Here is a 21,004-nt window from a genome sequence, read left to right as displayed (position 1 = left end):
GGTTCTAACGCATGAAATCGAAATATGCCGGCTTTTTCAATGTAGTAATTGGTTAAAAAAAATAAGTTCATAATTTTATATCCCATCATAGTCAACTTCATCAGCATCATACGGAACAACCTTGGCTATTTCTGCGTGACAAAAACGTGACTCCGATACGTGAAGGCGAATACTTGACAGAAAAATCAGACATTTTGTTCTCTTTTGATTTATGATTTATCTAAAGAGTTAATATCTATACATCGGATACCAACGCCGTGATTTGGATATGTTGGGGAATGATTGGTTTACAGTAAAGTGGTTTTAAAAGACAAAGTTTACGACCAAGAGGCAATATCGTGTCGAGGTGTGGAACACAAATGGAAAGACAACACAAATTGGACACCCAAATATTATAGGTGAGTATGAAATAAACGGAGTCTCGACTTTATCTCGTTTGCCCAAGTATAAACTGACTATATGATTAACCACCCAACACTATATATGTATGACTGATAATTAAATTGTAAGCAAGTATTTCAATAAATGTGAAAAGATATACAAGGTCAAAAACAAGTTTACTTTTGCACCAGTTTTAAAATTAGAGTAGGTATTTTTGTTTTTCAATATATATGTATATATAACTTTCAAAGCAACCTAATTTGTGGGATTTTATTTTAACAGCCATAACCTTGTAATTGTCAGTCTTGGAAATGTTAACTCCAGTGATACATGTAAGCCCAAACAGGGACTGGTCTGGTATTATGATAAAGTTGTGAATTTCTTGAGTATTTGTAGACCTAGTCCAAAAAAGGTCTTTAGGTTACTGCTAAATTTTCAGACTGCTACATATATAAGTAAAATCATAACTTAAGTAACTTAAGTCCTGGAAAAAGAAATTTTGAAAAATTTCACATTAATCTTAGCAAGATTAAAATGTACACAAGTTTTACCATGAAGATGATTTTTGAACGATATGTTAATGTTTTAATCAGTCTGACTGTACAGTCTGTAAACGTTTGAATGCTGTTTGTGTATTACAGGTACTGGTGTTCAGGACAAAATATATAAGCAGTTTGAAGTTAATTCCACAAAGTCCATTCCTAAAAGCACCATGTACTGGAGGAAGAGAAAACAATGGTAATTCCAGGAGTAAAAGAGAGTTTTTTTACATTTTAAATAATGTCTGCAGCTGTCTCCCACAACAATGTTTATTTGTGTGAAGATAAGCATTATTCTTTATACATTTGTTCTTACCTAGTACATTCACAGCTTAACATGGCTCACATCTTAAACACAGTTTCATTACCATATCAATAATTTAAGGAATAAACAAATTTCACTATACAACACTAAGTGGAATTTTCAGAGTTCAACAAATTCTGAGTATATGGTGAAATCATTCAGTATTTACAGACAGAATATTCAATGTACGTGTTTGAACAGAACATTCACTCTGTATGGGTTATCCAACACACCATACACAATATATGCACAATGTACACCATATTTAACCAAATCAGCCAATTACAGAAATTCCAGGAAATATCGGATCAGTATTGATTCTTGCAGAACAAGAAATAATAATTTATTGTTGTGCGTTGTCATACTTCAGTTTTTAATTATTTAAAATGTTAAATATAATTTTTACTTTCATTTTTCTTATAATGCCCTAAAACGTTATGAAACTTGAGTTGTTTTTCTGAAAACATTACATACATTTATGAAGTGTATGTTGTATCACATGTACTTTGTATGATTGAGTATATTATTGTGTATCAAATTACTTGTCATTTACATGCATTCATTGTGTATCATGTTTGCATTACCCATGTTTAAATGATGCATGCATTAACATTGGATTTGTCAAACTAAACTACTCTAACAGTGTAATATTAACTGTACATATTCAATTCCCACAACAAAACAATAATGTTTGAATGTTAAGATTTTAATATGAATTATACATGTTCACTAAAATTTGTATTTCTCATTACAGTGTTGTTGATCTAGGTGAATCCAGTTCTGTTGGTCTTGGATATTGAGAAATTGGTGACTGTACTTAATGCTAATCTTCAAATATAATGAGAATATCAACAGATGAACCAACTAGATATGGTGACAGTGACATGAGTTTTTCATCTGACTCGGAAGAAAGTGTAGAGTTTTAATCAAGTTCAGACGATGAACAGTATCATCAGGTGAATGAAGCAACTCAGTCTTACCCATCCCATGTCACAGATCCCCCACTTTATGTCATAGCCCCATAACAAGATATATATTGTAGTGAAATCACAAAGTCTGAGCATGTTATTGTCCTTGGGGCTTTGCCAACAAGACATAATTTGTCAGATGCTAAATATGTGACTTTTTGGACTTAATTCAGTTGCATCTTCCTTCAGCAAACACAGGATTGACAATTGTCAAAGATTTGAAGGAAAAATGTGAATTCAGTAAGGAGTATCTCAAATACAATTTTTATTGTGAGATCTGCAAAAAATTGTACTCCGATAAAGAAGAAATGTGTGAAACTGGGGGCTGTACAGGTGTACATAACTAATAATTATGAGCAAACATCTCTTTGGAATGAAATTGGCTCTGACAAGAAAGAAGACTTCCTTTCATCATCAAAAATAGGATCAAGTGTCTTCGAGAACCTATTATTGTTGTTAATATTGGAAATGCCATTTATGGTACTGTTCTCCCCAATCATCATGAAAAGGACTAAAATGGCTCTCACCATTGCACAGTAGAATTTCATACTTATACACTGTAGTGTCAAGCTCAAGTGGTGAACAGATTTGGACATATTTATGATTTTGTATGCACCAGATATTTTCTGGTCAGGATTTAACTAATTTTTCAGGATATCTTTTCATACATGTATAGTTTGTGTTACACCAACATTTTTGTATAGTGCTGTTCTTTTGATAATGAACATTTAATTACATATGTGGTACATACAATAAATGATGTACTACTTCAACACTTGTAGTTTGTTTTTTTAAAGCAGGGGTCAAGTGTGTGTGTGTGTATGGTTTAGTTTGTTTATTTGACTTGTGTCCTCTATTTCTCAGTATATATTTATCATAGGTTTGAAATAATAGTTTAGTTTCAAGTTCAAAAATCTCTGTTACAGCGCAGTTTAGTCATGATTGCTCTTTCTTTAGGTAATTCAAAATAATTCTTTGTACCAATCTTGAAAATTGACTAAGTTCTTTTCCAGGGTTTTCCATGCTGAAATTTATCCCAGAAATTCTAAGTCCAAACTGTCCATCCTTTTCCAGGGTTTTCCATGCTGAAATTTATCCAAAATATTCTAAGTCTAAATTGTCCATGCTTTTCCAGGGTTTTCCATGCTGAAAAAAATCAAAGTCCAAAATGTCCATCGTTTTCCAGGGTTTTCCATGCTGAAAAATTTCAAAGTCCAAAATGTCCAGCATTTTCTAGGCATGTCCAGCATTTTCCATGCACAATGTCCAGGGTTTCCATGCTAAATTCTGCAGAATATTTCATTTTTCCATTGTTTTCCAGGGTTTTCCATCGTATTCCATCCTTTTCCAGAGTATACGATGGAAAAAGTACAGCCGGGTGTTTGAGATCTGGATGTAACCAAAATTATGAATCTGGGGTCAAACATCTCAGAGTTTAATTATGTGGTCTTTGATTCTTGCATTAGCTGCTTAAGTGGCAGACTCTAGGTGGAATAATTTAGCCATTACCAATTTTCTGGATAGCTTTGCAAATGTAGAAGAAAGTTTAACTTCTCCAGAAACACTGCAAACAAAAATGAATTAATACCATCTGATGTAAGTAATAGAACTGTAGGTCTGAAACAGCGCACACTGTTGCAGACTGCTGCACAAGTTTATACCTTTCAGGAATAAGGTCCACTGGATCGAGTCAAATCTGTATCACCTATCCAATTGATAGAATAGTGTAACTGGTTGTTATCTTTAACAAACCCAAACTTCTATAGCAAAATTAACAGACGAATACAGGAAAATGAAATTTAATCGACAGAGTTACAGCTTTAGATTCAGTCTACATTCTCTATTTAATTTCAAATGATAATGCAATTCAGTGACTGTTGTTGACAAGAATATCAGGAACAACATGAAAGAATGATCACAGTGCATTATCACTTGACATGCTTCATTTAAACAACCCCAAAGCCATCAGCAATTATTTCCTTGTGGAAGATTGCCTTTTGCCTAAAACTTGTTACAAGTTCCCCTGGTCTCTTAGAAAAGCATTTTGGGTTGCTGTGGCTATGGTTTGTTAATTAAGCTTACATAAGAATGGCAGAACAAGCTGACCTCAAAATATGGTCAAGCAACTGATAACAAGCTGACCTATGATATGGCCAAGGAACTGATAACAGGCATAATGGCTTGATCTTCAAAATTCTGAATTCACTAGAAAATCTGCAGTCCTAAAGGACACACGGTACTAATTATACGGAAGAACTGTGAACCAGTCTAGAAATGGGTGAAGAAATAATAGAGTATTTACAGGTTTGGTGGTCCATAATTGGTTAATAATGAAAATTAAAATTTTAGGAAAAATATCTTTTGAGAGCTTATCCTATATGTAATGTAAAAAAAATATTGACAAATTTCTACTGATGCAATTTTAGCATTTTTACAGGCTTGACTCAGGAGTACTCAATACTGAAAGTAGCACCTGATTCATTTGGTGCAGAATCAATAACACGTGTTTCATGCACATGTATGTAAACAAATTGCCGCGGGTCATATGGTGTTCTCCACACATAAGCTTGCACCAAGGTTAGATGTGCACGAAAATTTATAGGTGTCATTATCAGCACCCATAAATTTTAAGTTATTGAATTTTGAATATGATAGTGTTTCCATATGTTTACCATTGGAGTGGAATTAGTACCGTGAGTCCTATATGCGACCTATACCATAATAGGAGTTTGTTGTTTCCATGGTTACCACGTGCATACAGGGTATCAATTTGGTGGTTTTTACATATGACAATCATAATGGAGTCTTTTTATCATGGTTTGAATGTGGTTTTGGAGAAAAATTCTATACAAAAGACAGATGGGGATGGTTTTATACACTGGAGAGAGGAAGTAGATAGCTCAGGCCATAGGGAAAAGAGCATAGTATGGCCTGATGGCAGAATTTCATATGATGGTACCCATAGATTGGCCTATATGGTTAAATACCATTTAACACATGCAACAATTCCCCAAAAGGGGGTGGGGGTGGGGGAGATTTTATATGTAACCAACTTATGTCACAATCACTTATGCATCAGTACTGATCATTTAACTTTAGAGACACACTCAGCAGATCAAAGCAGAGAACATTGTAAAAACAAGGACTGTGCACAAAACTGCACATGCTGCATTGCCTCAACCTGTAAATTGAATTATTATATGTCGAGTCACATTGAATATCAATTATACCGGTCTTATTTCTTATCCAAGAATTAAACTCCTTGACACGTATTCTATGTTCAGCATGTTTCTCATATTGGTACATTACATTTTTGGGTAAACAGTATTGGAACTTTTCTGCATTCCTTTTGTTGAGGGAGCAGGGAGGGATATTTTCACTTAAAATAATAGTTTTCAACCCTTCATTCCAAATATAAGTCCTATCTGTATTGCATTCTTTACACAGGCAGTTTTTCTTCCCCAACCTCTCTTCATACAGTTGAAACATTCTTGATGTATAACTGCATGGTGAACATACTGCTCTCTCCCACCAAACCAGATCTCTTTTTTCTTCATGTACCAAGTCCCATGATAGAAAACCTTCATACTCAGGGTGTTGCAACTTGTGGTCTCAGAACACATTATTCCAAATCTCAGCATTTGATTACTGCGTGCACTAAGCGATATGTGTTTTGTTCACCATATATGTTGTTGTGAATAAATGAAAACAAGCTTCATGTCAGAAATATGGTTTCATATTTGAAACAAAAGCTATTTATAAAATCTACATTGCTCTGTTCTTACCATCAAGTAATAGTAAGGAATCATTTAGCTGTAAATTAGAGCTTGCTATTTGGTTTGCCAAATCAAGGTGTATTACCTCCCCTTTGACTGTAATTGAGTGATTGCAATGTTTGCTTTGTTTCTCTTTGTTCAATAATGTATGCATTTTTTCAGCTTTATATTAAAAAGTAAGTAATTTAACACTGCTTATAGTGGAAAGCAGCCACAGTAATGATTTTTAGACTTTTTCTTAACCTTTTATGAGCTTTGGGTAAATGTAGGTATATGTTTATGTATTAGACAACTTCAATATGCAATTCAATTCTATTACTTAAATTTAACAAGTAGTGTATTCAGTGACAATTTTTATCAGTGTCTGCATATTGCATAGAGACATGAACTTGTCTTGGCATAGCAAAGTTTTTCACACATTTCTCCACCTCCAGCATACTTAACAGCTTGAGTCATAACAGTTTGTGCATACACTTTCTGTCTCCAACATCAATGTCAGCATTATAGGAACTTTGGATAGCTTTTTCAAATTTGTCTCTTGATGTCCTTATGTAACATACCTCATGTTGATGTGTTATTTGGGTTGATACACATTCCCCGCCCCCACCCCCTTTGTTGTGGGGAACATTACCAGGCTTGAAGAAATTACTCTGTCTAGTCTTTGCTTATTCACCCTTCCCCATAGTTTTATACTAAAAAGTAGCACTATGTTATTTAATTATTCAGTATAATACAGCTTATGGAACTCTTCCTTGGCTTTTATACCTTTTTATTAACATTTGGGGGTCATGAATCACATGTGATGATAGTTTAAATAAGTTTGGAATATCAGCATCTCTTGATGCTTCATGGGTGTGTGTATTTGTGTTAGTCACAAAAGGGCAATGGCCTTGTATTATTTTGACCTGTCATGTGGCACACTTATTTGTTTTGTTTGATTGATGTGAATAGGGATGCACTGTATGTTATTTCTGTGAGAGTCAGCAAGAAAAGAAATGCAATTTTGAAATTTAAAACATTTAAAACTTGTCTTATAGCCAGTGAGAGATGAAAATACAGTGCGTCATGTAATTTGATACCCTGTGATGTCATACTTGCTGATGTCAGCATGCTTGTGTTTCTTTTGTGTAGCATGCATGCCATAGAAAGATAACATGAAGATACAAAGGCAGAAAACAATTATTTTAATTACAAGAATAAGCCATTAATAAGTACAATACAACACAGCAACATGTAATGCGGATGCAATTTAACTACAGATATTGGTATCACATAAAATGCTATTGCACTATTATCCATGCACAAGCATGGCCAATTCTTTCTTACAATTATGCTCTAATATCAAGGAGTAAAATACAACTTTTTCAAAAAAAATTAAATCTGGTTATAGGACACATGGTACTAATTATACGGAAGAACTGTGAACCAGTCTAGAAATGGGTGAAGAAATAATAGAGTATTTACAGGTTTGGTGGTCCATAATTGGTTAATAATGAAAATTAAAATTTTAGGAAAAATATCTTTTGAGAGCTTATCCTATATGTAATGTAAAAAAAATATTGACAAATTTCTACTGATGCAATTTTAGCATTTTTACAGGCTTGACTCAGGAGTACTCAATACTGAAAGTAGCACCTGATTCATTTGGTGCAGAATCAATAACACATGTTTCATGCACATGTATGTAAACAAATTGCCGCAGGTCATATGGTGTTCTCTACACATAAGCTTGCACCAAGGTTAGATGTGCACGAAAAATTATAGGTGTCATTATCAGCACCCATAAATTTTAAGTTATTGAATTTTGAATATGATAGTGTTTCCATATGTTTACCATTGGAGTGGAATTAGTACCTTGAGTCCTATAAGGTTACAGTCACTCTTGGTTCCACTTATTCAGGGGCCTAGCTAAAAAGAATGGGTATAAATTAATTTTTATCTCCTACCTGCAGAAGTTTATTGTGGAACAAGTTATCATGGAAACAATCACAATATTTTGCAATGCCAGTTAGCACCCCAAACCAGTCTTTGCTAACCTCTAGTGGATCTACTGTTCATTTAACAGAGAATCATGTACAGCTCTCCCCTATTGGGAATTCAGAAACAGAAATAAGTGCTGTTACACCAATTAACTCTGGTTAAATTCACCTAAGCTCTTCCTCCCTTCAGGAACCAGAAACTGAAAACCACAGTGGTAAGGAAATTTCAGCTGAGCTAGCTAGAGAAAACATTAATAATGAGGCAAGTCGGATGTGTATTGTATGGAAGGCAGGCAGGAGTGCAACTGCAGTAACAGTTAAATCCATGAATATCTGTGTTTAATTCATCATCCATGAAATATCTCTGACCAAGAGGCTGCATCAGGTTTCTTTTCATGAAGCTTTGACATTATTTTTCTGTTTCAATACAATGCAAGAACTATTTTGTAATGTGAAAATTTGCTCAGCCAGCAGCCAGATTCAACATGGCAGATTGTGGTTTCTTTGTTCTATGGCTGTTCAAAAGAACAGGTTTACTCCTCGATGTTGGTGTACTCATTCCAAATTTCAAGGAATAATGGAGTAATAATATCTTCTATGTCTCTAACATTCAGATTCAATAATTATCGGTATATATATTTTTTTAAACATCAGGCATTATATCTTTGACTATAGTTACAGCTCAACATTCAATGGATTTGGAGTAATAACTAGTGTAGAATAAGCTGATGCCTATTGCCATAATGTTGACTTTCTCACACTCTTCTGACTTGGAACAATTTTCATTTGAAGGATTCTCTGATGTAGACCAAGACCTTCCTGTTAAGGACTATTCAGAGGGTATCATCTACAATGTGAAACATTTAAATTCAACCTATTTCACAATAACATTTTTGACAACTGGATTTTTCCATCAGTTCCTGGAACAAATTAAAAAGGAATTCACATTTGATTCATCCCAGTCCAAGTTTACTATTACAACACATGCTGATGGACTAAAATGTGTACTTATTTTTAATTGTGCTGAAAGTCTAATAGAAGTTAGGGGTTTAGGGTCAATGAAATGGAAAGATAAGAACTTCATCAGAATGGCTATTAATCTATTTTTAGAATCCCCTACCAGTGAGGATAGTTTCAATTCTACATGTTTATCAGATATAGTGGACTCAAATTAGAGTTGTAGTCATAGAAACCAGGAATTATCTGATGAGAGAGCTGACCCACTTTCTAGGGTTCCTGCAATGAATAGCACTCCAATGACTATGACCCCTATGCCACCTACAGTGGGCCCTACTAGAGATCATAGACCAGCTCTCTCCATGTATGTGTAATACTGATCTGCTGCTGACTAATACAATTACTCCAGAAGCAAGTGGGCAAGATGCAAAAACAGACTGACAAGCTAATAAATGAGAAGGTTACATTAGCTGCCCAGAGAGAGAAACCTTTGATTATCAGTAGACATTCACAAACCATTGGTCCTAAACCTATTTCTCTAAGTAAAAGTGTACAGACACATGAAGTATTGCCAAAAGAAAACCCAAAGCAGTTTTCCAACTCTGCCACTAACTCAGCCAGAACTGATAAAGTTAAGAGTAATAAAGCACCATACAGACTACTTACATCAATACAAAGTAAACATAATACTTTGTCTTCTACCAGCAGAGATAACATCCTTCTTATTGGAAGTTCCATTTTACATGGAATTAACAACAGAGGGCTGAGGCACTGTGTTAGAAAGCATGCCATTTCTGGTGCCAAAATACAGACAATACTGGAAGAAATAAAAATATATGATCTCTCCATGTTTACTACAATAGTCCTCTATATTGGAGGGAACAATACCAGTGAAGGGACTGATCTGGAACTTTTTGAAGAACTATATGACCAATTACTTACACACATCCATAAGCAAAATCAAAGCTGTCAGGTTGCACTGTGTGAAATGGCCCCCAGGGGAGATTGTGATGTGTTAGATATCAATAAGGTCATCTGAAGACTGGCAAGTGAATGGAAGTGTGATATTGTTTACATTTACATGAGTTTCCTGGATGAAGAGGAGCAAGTGATGCAACATTTATTTGGAAAAAGAGACAATATTCACCTGTCTACCAAAGGGGTGGAAAAACTGGCAAAAAATATAAATGCAGTCATTTGTGTCGTCTGGTCTTACAGCCACATTACAAACTTCATCCGTCCCTATAAATCCAGTGTAGGTCAAAACAGCACCAGACAATAAGATCAGCCATATCTGAGTACTGTAAATACAGTATGTGATTACTGTGGTGAGATCAAACATCCACCACAGGAATGCAGGCACAGACAGCCAATACAATGCCATCAGTGTGGTAGCTTTGGACACAAAGCCAAAACCCATAATAGATTTATAGAATAGGAAAAGGGCAATGAGGCCATCTCAACTCCACAGGAAGACTCTATTCAGCTTCAGCAGGAGGACCAATCTATCTATCAAGGACTTTCATATACATCAGACATCCCTTGTCAAAACAGATTTGATCCTCTTGCTGATGCATGTTCTGAATGTGGAAACTTACCAGCTAATTGTACAGATTCAAATACGACAGATTTATGCAATGATTATAAAAGTAGAAAATGCAGTTGTAGAAAAACTAATTTGTTATACAGTAATGATAGTTGTAATGATGATCACTGTCAACATAGTTTTAATACTTTTAATGTCTCCTTGAGTGCCTCTAATAGCATTAATATTAATCTCATGAATTTAGGAGTTTCTAGCAAAGGTTTACACATAGGTCATTTAAATATTCAGGGTTTTCGTGGAAAGAGTGATCAAGTGAAGTTACTGCTAACCTCTCCAAATAATAATATCCATTTATTTGGGCTCTCAGAAACAATGTTAACAGAAAATCAGGGTGAAAATTTCTTGTATATCAATGGCTACAACAAACCTTAACGAAAGGATAGGAAAACATGTGGCGGTGGGCTCCTTGTGTATGTTAGAACCGATACTATTTGTAAAAGACGGGAAGACCTAGAAATACAGGAAATAGAATCCATTTGGCTACAGATCACTCCAGAAAAAGCTAAGCCCTATTTAGTAGGTTTTGTGTACGGACCCCCATCATCACATACTGATTGGTGTGAATATTTTGAACTTCAAGTAGATAGAATTTCAAAAGAAGATAAAGAATTTTACATTCTGGGCGATATAAATAGAGACCTTCTCAATGATCAAATAAAAGTGAATTGGATGAATTTTATTGCTTCATTAGGTATGGAGCAACTATCCGGTAGTAAATGAACCCACCAGAGTAACATCTACCTCTAAAACACTTATAGATCATATTTATACCAATACAAAAGAAAATGTTTTGGAAGTAATGGTTCCAAAGATTGGTATAAGTGACCACTTTGCAAATTTTCTAACACATAAAGTCAATGGCAGATCAAAAAAAAATAATATCCATAAATCCATTACTTACAGATCCTTTCAAAACTTTGATCCTGTTAAATTCCTAGAAGATCTGAAACAGATTCCATGGAATACAGTCCAAATCTTTGAAGATATTGATGATGTTTTAGATACTTGGACAGATCTGTTCATCAGTATAGTGAACAAGCATGCCCCTTTAAAAACACACAGGATAAAGAAAGACCACCAGCCAGGCTGGATCTCCCGTGATATTTTAGAAGCAATAAAGCAAAGACACCAACTAAAATCAGTAGGAAATCAAACTGAATATAGAGTTTGGAAGAATAAAGTTAATAAAATGATACATCAAGCCAAACAAGCGCACTATAAAAAAGTGCTTGATGAAAACCAAAATAATCCCAAAGCTATCTGGAAAGTGTTTACAGGGTTTGGTGCAGGCAAATGTAAGAGTAAAGATGAAATTTTATCCCTCAATCATGAGGGCATTTACACTGATAATCCAGCTGACATCTCAAATATTTTTAACAACTTTTTTGTTCAAATTGCTGAAAAACTTAAAGAACCCAGAACTTCATCTGGTCATCTGGAACTCAAACATTTTTGTGCTAAAAAAACTACCAAATAATATAAAGTTTGAAATTCCTAAAATGAGTCCTGAATTTGTATTGAAATATATAACAAAAATGGATGATTGTAAAGCTACAGGACTTGATATGATTGGACCAAGGCTACTAAAGGTAGCTGCACCTGCAATTGTAGATAGTATAGCTTTCATTTGCAATGAAAGTATTAGGTCTAATAAATTTCCAGAAACATGGAAAACTGCCAAGGTTATACCATTGCATAAAGCAGGAACAAAAGATGATGTAAATAATTACAGACCCATCTCTATCCTTCCTTGTCTCTCCAAATTACTAGAAAAACATGTACATGATTCTTTTCTCAACTATTTAAACACTTATAATCTTATTCATTATAATCAGTCTGGCTTTCGCCAGAATCACTCCTGTGAAACTTGTATCTTTGATTGATAAATCACTGAAAGCATTAGATCAAGGAGAAATGGTAGGCACTATTATGGTTGATTTTCGTAAAGCTTTTGATCTTGTAGACCAAGAAATTTTGCTTGAAAAACTAAAAATATAGCAATGCAGTGAAAACTCCCTAAACTGGTTTACTTCTTACTTAACAGCTAGAGTGCAAAAAGTATCTTTAAATGGTCAACTTTCTGACAGTAAAAATATTAATTGTGGAGTACCACAAGGTTCTATCATTGGGCCTCTCTTATTTATACTATTTATCAATGATTTACCTCTTAAGACTGGAACCTCAATTTCTTTCACTGACCTTTATGCAGATGATACGAATCTGTCTGAGACTGGTAAAACCAAAACAGTACTTGAAAATAACTTACAAGATGCTCTCAACAGACTTCAAGTATGGTGCATAGAAAAAAATATGACCATAAATCCAGAAAAAAATGAAAGCCCTACTAGTTACAACACAACAAAAACAAGCAAGGCTAGATAGCAACAAATTCCAGGTTCTATTCAACAATGTGAGCCTCAATATGACCTCTCAAGATAAAATTCTTGGTGTATTCGTGGATAACAATCTTACTTGGTCTATTCACATTAAACATATTTCAAAAAAGGTTAACTCTTATCTTTGGCTACTGAGGAAAATCAAAACATACATTCCTCTTCAGTATAGGGTCATCTTTTATAAAAGTTATATTCAGCCATATCTGGACTACTGTAATGTAATTTGGGGTAATACCTCTAATTCAAACATAACACTTTTAAGACTCCAAAAGAGGGCTTGCCACTTAATTCTAGATCAAAGTATAGACAATTTTCAGGATGCAATGAATAATATAACGATTTTAACAATACATGAAAGAATATTTCTTAGAAAGGCCAAATTGATGTATAAAGTATCCAGAAAAGACATTCCTGTCTATCTAAGCAATATCTTTCACCAAAGAGATGCTGATGGCTCTCCAAATTTAAGGTCCATAAGAAGAAAAAATTACATTATACCAAGGCCAAAGAAGGAATTGTTTAAAAAAAGTTTTCAATATACTGGTCCACTGGTATGGAACAACATTCCCAGTGACATAATGCAGGCTCCTAGCATTTCATCTTTTCACAATCAATGTCTTAAATGGATGAAATCTTTAGAAAGTTGAACAGTTCTAGTACAAAAAATACCGCCTGCTTTTCTGTAATTTTACATCATTTTCATAGCTGAATATTTCAATGCAGGAATATATTTTACGTTTTATATATATGTTTATGTTTTCACTGATGCCTGTGAATGTGTTCCAGGCTTGATACTTTTAATTTTAAAATTACTTAATTATTTAGTGTCAAGCCAGACTCTTCACATCATGTTGTCTATATTGTATATGTTATACATAACAAACAGAAGGCCTCAATGTATATTAGTTCTGTAACTAATTGAGTTACCTTCTCTAAATAAAGTCTTTATTATTATTATTATTATTATTATGACTTGCTCCCCAAGGCCATCATAAAAACTGATGCTCAGTCAGATAAAGTTTCTAAACTGCAGAGTGAAAAGACATGACAGCCCTAATGAGGGAAAACAAATTGCTACAACAAGAACTTGGAAAAATGACAGCAAAGAGCAATAAACTATCAAAGGAATGTGAATCTTTAAAAACCAAACATGAGTCAACCAGGAATATTAGCATGAAAAACTTGAAGAACAGCAATCAGATTTCAAGATTAAATGTATGAGTCTTGACAAAACAAATAAAACCATCAGATGTGACCTAAGTAAGACATCAAGACGTTTTCTTATTCGGGAAGAGGAAAACACAAAAATGAAAGAAAAAGTACAACAATTACATAAAGACAAAGATTTGCTCCTGTCAGAAAATTATGTAGCTTAAATATGGCTATGCTGCTTCCAACAGCATGCATCCTGACATTTTAGCAGCATTCATCCTGACATTTTAGCAACATGCCTCCTGACATTTTAACAGCATGCCTCCTGACATTTTAACAGCATGCATCCTGACATTTTAACAGCATGCAAACTGACATTTTAGTAACATGCATCCTGACATTTTAGTAACATGCATCCCGACATTTTAACAGCAGTGCAGGAAGACATAAATTTGAGAATAGAAATTGTTAGTACTTTCAAAGAAGAGTCACAAAAACACATCAGTGAAATAAATCGGCTTATGAACATAAAAGAAAATGCCTGGAGAGAAAATAATAATTCCAAACCCACCCAGAATATAGGGAAAAACCACAGAGTCCCTCAAGCTACAGTGGAAAACTCTCTACCACACAATGTCACAAATATCAATAAATGGTCTTCATATCTCAGGCATAACAGCTTCAGATTTCATAATATACTGGTTTTTACCAAAGACAGAGAGGAAAACATCAAAGAACATGATAATTCCAGAAAAATCACTCTCATAATTAGAGACATCATTATTAGATTAGTAAATGAAATAGGTCTGAAACCTTGGGTTCAAGTTAAATGTTTATCTACCAGGGGCAGGAACTGGCCTTTATTTGAAGCCATGAGAAAAATTAACCTTTCTCAATATGACACCATGTCTTGGTGACAATGATGAAAGTAACAATGTTCATATTGACCAGACTGAAACAAATTTTTATAACATCCTAAACAACATATACCTGGAAAATCCTAACTGCTCAGTCTTTTTATGCAGTGTATGCCCAAGAATTGACCCAGACATTCGTGAGTTGAATGCTCTAATTGAACATCTATGTCAGGAGTGGAATCACAAAATGATAGACATTGAACATGGATTCGTGACCAAGTCTGGATTAGCCCTGGAACACTTGATGGCAAAAGAAAAAAATTCATCTAAACCAAAAGGGTTTATCTTACTTTCTAAATGCAGTAAATGAGATTTTCACAATACTAAAGGACAGCTATGATGCCTCTAAAAGGCATAGAAACATAGATCACAAACATAATTGGGACCATTCAAACTGTTCATTAGAAATCAAGATGTCTCCGCTGCTTTCTGAATGAGGGATAATGTGCAATCATGCAGACACACAAGCAAATTACAGTGCCATGACTGTCAACAATGTGGGCACAAGGCAAAACACTGTGAAATGTTCCAATCAAATATGCTGTTTTAGCAAAATGGCAATGGAAATGGGGTCGTAAGTTTAAAAACCAAATACATTTTTCCAGAAATTTCAAAACATCCTATAAGATCTACTAAGCATAATTCTCTCTGTGATGACAGAAAACAAAGTACATATACCCCACTGAGTGAAGATGTCCATGGAATTACCTCTGGTACAATCCCATTAAGTGCCTACAGATACCCCACTGAGTGATGATATCCATGGAATTACCTCTGGTGCAATCCCATTAAGTGCCTCCATCAATCAAAGTGACCATGAATGTGTTAACTGCTACTGACATGATTGCTGAATGTGTTAATGTTTCAAGAATCATTAAAAATCTTCTGAAGAAACAGTCAATAGTCATGATTTAGGCTAATGTATAAAAGAAAATTTCAAGGAATATCCTGGTTCATATACTGATAGTAAAAATACTAATTTAGATTTTCCATATCATTCATCTCAAAACCATCAAAACTCAGAATTCTCTCAAAAGCAGTGGCTTAAGCAAAAAGGTCTCAAAATTTGCCATCTGAACATCCATTATCTTTTTCCAAAATTTGATGAAATGAAATTACTTCAGGAAATAATTCAGTAATTCATAATTTTGGTTTCAGTGAAACCTTCTTACATTAACTTTTTCATGATGATGAACTTAAAATTCTTACTACAGTTTTCTAAGAAAAGACCGACTTGTCCAAAAGGGTGGTGGGCTTCTTGTTTATATTAAGGATGGTATTAATAATAATAATAATAATAACGATTTATTTAAAGAGGGTAACAGAATTAGCGAAGAACTAATCTACCTTGAAGCCCTCATAGAAAGGAATTTATTTTAGCTGCAGATCTCTGAAGCCACTGGATATATTGGTTTTGGAAGAAGGAAATAGACTGGAATACTATTCCAAAGTTCCAGATTATTGGAAACTTTTTTTAAAATAATTCCTTATTTGGTTTGGGAATTTTATACTGTTTGGTAGATATGGATCATAGGTGGGGAGTATTGCCATGTAGCCTATATTGGAATAGTGATTGTAAATATTCAGGAGCACTATTATTTGATATCCTGTACATTAATTTGGCTTTTCTCAAATGGATTCGGTCTTTAGTAGGTAATATCTTTAACTTACCAGCTATTAATTTTCCTTGCTTTCTTTCTGGATTGATATTAGCCCAAATACTCTTTTTTGAAGATGTGCCACCTTTGCTATGTTTTTATCATTTGAATTACCCCATACTGTATTACAGTAGTCAAAATAGGGCTGTATGTAACTGGATTTTTCATTCTTTCATTTTTCACCTAAACTTATAAGTAGGTGATAGAAAAATTTATGCCATTTATTAACTCAAATTGGGGAGTTGTCGATAACAAGCATATATGCTACTTCTTGTTTCTGGTATGCAATAAAACTTCTGTCAATATATGGTTTTTAATCAGTGTTAGAGAAAACATAACATTACCAAGCTTTCTGTGACAAGTCTCAAGTTCAAAAAAGAATCACCAGCACAATGAACAAAATCCCATAATTTCAATTTCAAATTGAATACTTAGGACAACAACAAAACAAAGATTTAAATATTAAAGTTTATACTTCAAAAGATTTATCAAATGTAATGGGTTATTTTAGCTTTCTGAAGACTCCAACGGAAAACATTGGACAAAAAAATTAATCCTACCTTTACAGTCTGTGATATTGGTAGAGTTCACATTCCTGGTTCCAGAGTTAGATCCTAAAGTAAGGTTGCATGGTGTACAGCTCGTGTTGGAGTAGGGCATGTCTATTGGCTGGAAAGTGTCCAGAGGACATGGTGTACACTGGTCACTGGATATAAATTCACCAGCAACACACCTCCCTACGAAGAGAACAAAATTATTAAACACTTAAAAAAGGAAAGAACTTTATTCAGCCTCTTATCAACATAGATTATCGAAGCAGTAAATAATAAGTAGTCAAGAAAAAACTGTAAAATAATAATTTCATGTATAAGCAATTGAAAAACAAGTCACATAAACTGTACCTATTACAGTGATTTCCAGCAGGAAAATGAACATTACAAAGAATAACAAATGGACTAATCATATGTGATATTTGTCACTTGTTCCAACAAGGCAAAGTCCTAATAATCCATTTGAGAAAAAAAAAGAATATTTAGCAAAGTAAAATCAAATAACAACTGATTCTCGTGAGCCATGAACTAATATAAATACAATTTTTTTAAAGAACAATGGCAAACAAAGACATACGGCAAAATATTCAAAGATTAGAGTTTGACAATTTTATGTGAAATTTTGCTTGACCATTTAATTTACAATACAGAAGTCATTATTTGTGTCATAATGATCACTGAATTTTGATCCTGCTTAAATTTGCATGGCCTTGATACATTACTCTATCTGCAATCTATGAAAACAGGCGAAGTATGGTAAATTAGATCTAGACTTGGATTAGTTAACTATAGACATAAAAATTTGAGGAAGATATGAACAATGCGTTTTTAAATTTAAGTCTTCTTTCTAGGCAATAGTAGGGCATGATCCAGTCTGGAGATTATTGACAAATGGGTCTCAGTCACTTGGCTCTGTAGAAACAGAATGTGTTTTTGAACTAAAATTACAGTACAGCAGCCAAAAGTTTTATTATTGGCCCCCAAAACAGCTAGTCTCACCAAGACCTTAAGAATAAGTCTTTGACTAATTTTAGCTAAGGCATGTTCTATAGTACTAAAACTATATTGTAAAAAATATTACAGTTACCTTAGTCTTGTATTGCCGACCAACACACATCCCTTATCACATGTGCAAGCCATTCCAAAAGTGTGATTTAGGTCACTGGTGCAAAGGAAATGTTATCAGGTGGAAAAAATATGTTCCTTTTTTCATTCAATGACCGCAAGATCTAGCCAATTCACTTCAAGTTCAATAAATGTCTTCCATACCCATACTAGTGATTTACAACGTATAAACTAATCCTAAATAGTTCTATCACAAGTCCAAAAGAATAGTATGTTCCAAATGATTCAAGGCTGCATATGTGCTGATGTGCCATTATGTTTGAATATACTGTGCCAATATCCTTGAATATACTGAACTGCCAACAGTCTTAATGCATCACAATGGCATTGTCCAAAACTCCTTTGAATGAATTCACAGTAATCCCAGAATAATATTTTAGTGCAAGGTTTAGCACTTTATAATTATCATGAATCATCTAAACAAATGATTCCTCTCAAATTATATCTAAACACAACATTAACCCTTACTTCATGTAAGCAATTTTGGACACTTCTACTCCATTCTCATAGAAGTGACTTTGGATGCCTCTACTCCATTCGCATGGTAGCACGTTTCAAAGCCTTCTGTAGACATCAGCTATTTTGAGCTGGTTTTGGTAGAGAAACCTTCAGGGAAAATCCCCTATTATATATGTCATTCACTGAAGTGAATGATCACTAATGTCAGATCATGCGGTGAATGTTTAAGCTCTAGTCCCAATCTGCTCTTTAAAGTGATGGGGTCAGATTCCCCACTCTCAAAAATGGAAACCACATATTTCGTTCAGTACTTTCTGGATTTTGCATGATCATAATCGCTATTATGAAAGCATCAATAACTTCGGTAAAGGCTCTGATATTGACACTGGTGTACAACCCAATCTGACCTATGAACGTGTGTTTTGTCCAACCCTCAGGGCAAATTAAAACACCACAGAAATATGGCCCATGAATAACAATTATATTAAAGAAATTATAAATATATTGGGCTACTAAAAATAAAATTACATAAAACCTTCATGTCAAGCAGTAGTTTATTACAACATTTATTAACGTTAATTTCATTTACCAAGTCATTGTTGTATAGAACATGTAGCATTGTGTTTGCAGCCCTTGAGTGGTCTTAGAAAATGTATTCTGGCCCTTGGCCAAAAAAGGTTGTGCACCTCTGACATAGACATAGAAATTGTAAATTTCGAGTATGAGAAATGACAGCAATGGTTGGTGGTGAATGAGTTCTTTCAAGATTTTAAAGTACATAAAAAATTCTTCCATGAAAAACAATTATACAGCTATAACGATCAGATTTTACTCTTAAATCTTTCTATACTTAATAGATCAGTACCAAAAATGTAAAATGGTTAAAACTGATATTTGACGTAACATATACTACACTGCTATAACAGTTAAAAGGCAGGCCTATATGTATCTAGTCAAATAGGTAACAGGTGTCATGTTTATAGTGCACTGCACTATGTAACTTTGGTACATGTATATCAGTCACCTGCAAAACCATACACTCTATGAGGTAAAGGGTTAAATACATCTGCAGACTGATTATTAGACAATCACACAGGAAACAGGAATGAATTAATTGTCTACTTCTTTGTCCTTATATACACATTATGGCTCTGACACAACATTTTCCTGACTGATCTATGTCGCAATACATCCCATGTGACATACAGAACCCACCTGACCTAACCATCCTAAATGAAATTTCTCCAAACTTCTGAAAAGGTAAATCATTAAAACTGAAATTGAAACTGTCAACAACCTATTTATAGCTGATTACAATACATAGTCATGCATCAAAAGTTAAAGACACAATAAAGACACATGCAATAGTATAACGTTGTACTTACAAATGTTCTGTACATATCTGTACCATTTTGTACTTTTAAATTACATTTAGTACAGAGTAGTATCATGTACTTCTGCATTATAATGTTATACTTATGTGTTACATTCTACAAAGGTCTGTATCATGTTCTACTTGGGCATTTCATTGTGTACAGAGTCACCATGTAGTACTTATTACATTCTGTACACAATTGAACCATGTTGTACTTACATATTTCATTCTGTACCATGTTGTACTTATGAATTACATTCTTTACAAATTTGTATCATGTTGTACTTACGTACTGCACAGCTACTGTTGCTGGTAGATCCTTCCATGTCAGTGGTTCTATTTTTATCTGAGCAAGGAACACATGGTCCCCAACGAGCTTCAGGCATGGTATGATCTTTATAGAATCCTCTTTTGCATTTGGTACAGCTCCCACTTACATTTTCATAGCCAGCTGAACAGAAATCTGGAAATAAACCAGAACATAAACACTGGTCTTAAACATACCTGCTTTAATTATGTTTGTTTTTTCTCTTATTAAAAGATTTCTGCAATATTTGATATCTTGGAAGAGTATCTACCCACTTAGTATTTAACATTAGTATCTTTAAAATATGACCTGGTGTACCAGAGTATCCACCTGCTTAGAATTTAACATTAGCATCTTTAAAATATGGTCAAGTGTACCAGAGTATCGACCCGTTTAACACATTAACCCCTAGTGATGACTTAACGGAGCAGGCGGTAGTACCCTGCTGCCGAGCTTTCTAGCGTCATGGTCATGCATGATACACTAAAGTAGGTGGTATTATAGAAAGGTAGACAGATGTAGCTCTACAATGATACAAAATAATCTGGAATATC

General features: G+C 34.1%; 1 protein-coding gene and 1 long non-coding RNA gene across 2 annotated transcripts in view; one reads left to right on the top strand and one right to left on the bottom strand.

Annotated features, from left to right (window-relative positions):
• LOC149806285 (uncharacterized) overlaps nt 1-21,004 on the bottom strand; it is a 478,750-nt gene that overhangs the window by 223,352 nt on the left and 234,394 nt on the right. The window contains exons 34-35 of the mRNA XM_089935589.1: nt 20,433-20,606; nt 17,194-17,370 (exon numbers count right to left, since the gene is read on the bottom strand). Coding sequence (XP_089791715.1) covers nt 17,194-17,370; nt 20,433-20,606 — 351 coding nt within the window. The remainder of the gene's footprint in view (nt 1-17,193; nt 17,371-20,432; nt 20,607-21,004) is intronic.
• LOC149806288 (uncharacterized) lies at nt 130-2,022 on the top strand. Its single transcript, XR_016415107.1, has 3 exons — nt 130-398; nt 1,023-1,119; nt 1,979-2,022. It is a non-coding gene; the product is annotated as an uncharacterized LOC149806288 (long non-coding RNA).

The sequence above is a fragment of the Sinohyriopsis cumingii genome, chromosome 2 (assembly GCF_028554795.1).
Source record: "Sinohyriopsis cumingii isolate HCF-2022 chromosome 2, ASM2855479v2, whole genome shotgun sequence".
NCBI lineage: Eukaryota > Metazoa > Mollusca > Bivalvia > Unionida > Unionidae > Sinohyriopsis > Sinohyriopsis cumingii.
Note: the sequence above shows the minus strand (reverse complement) of the source record. Positions and strands in the feature narration are given on the sequence as shown.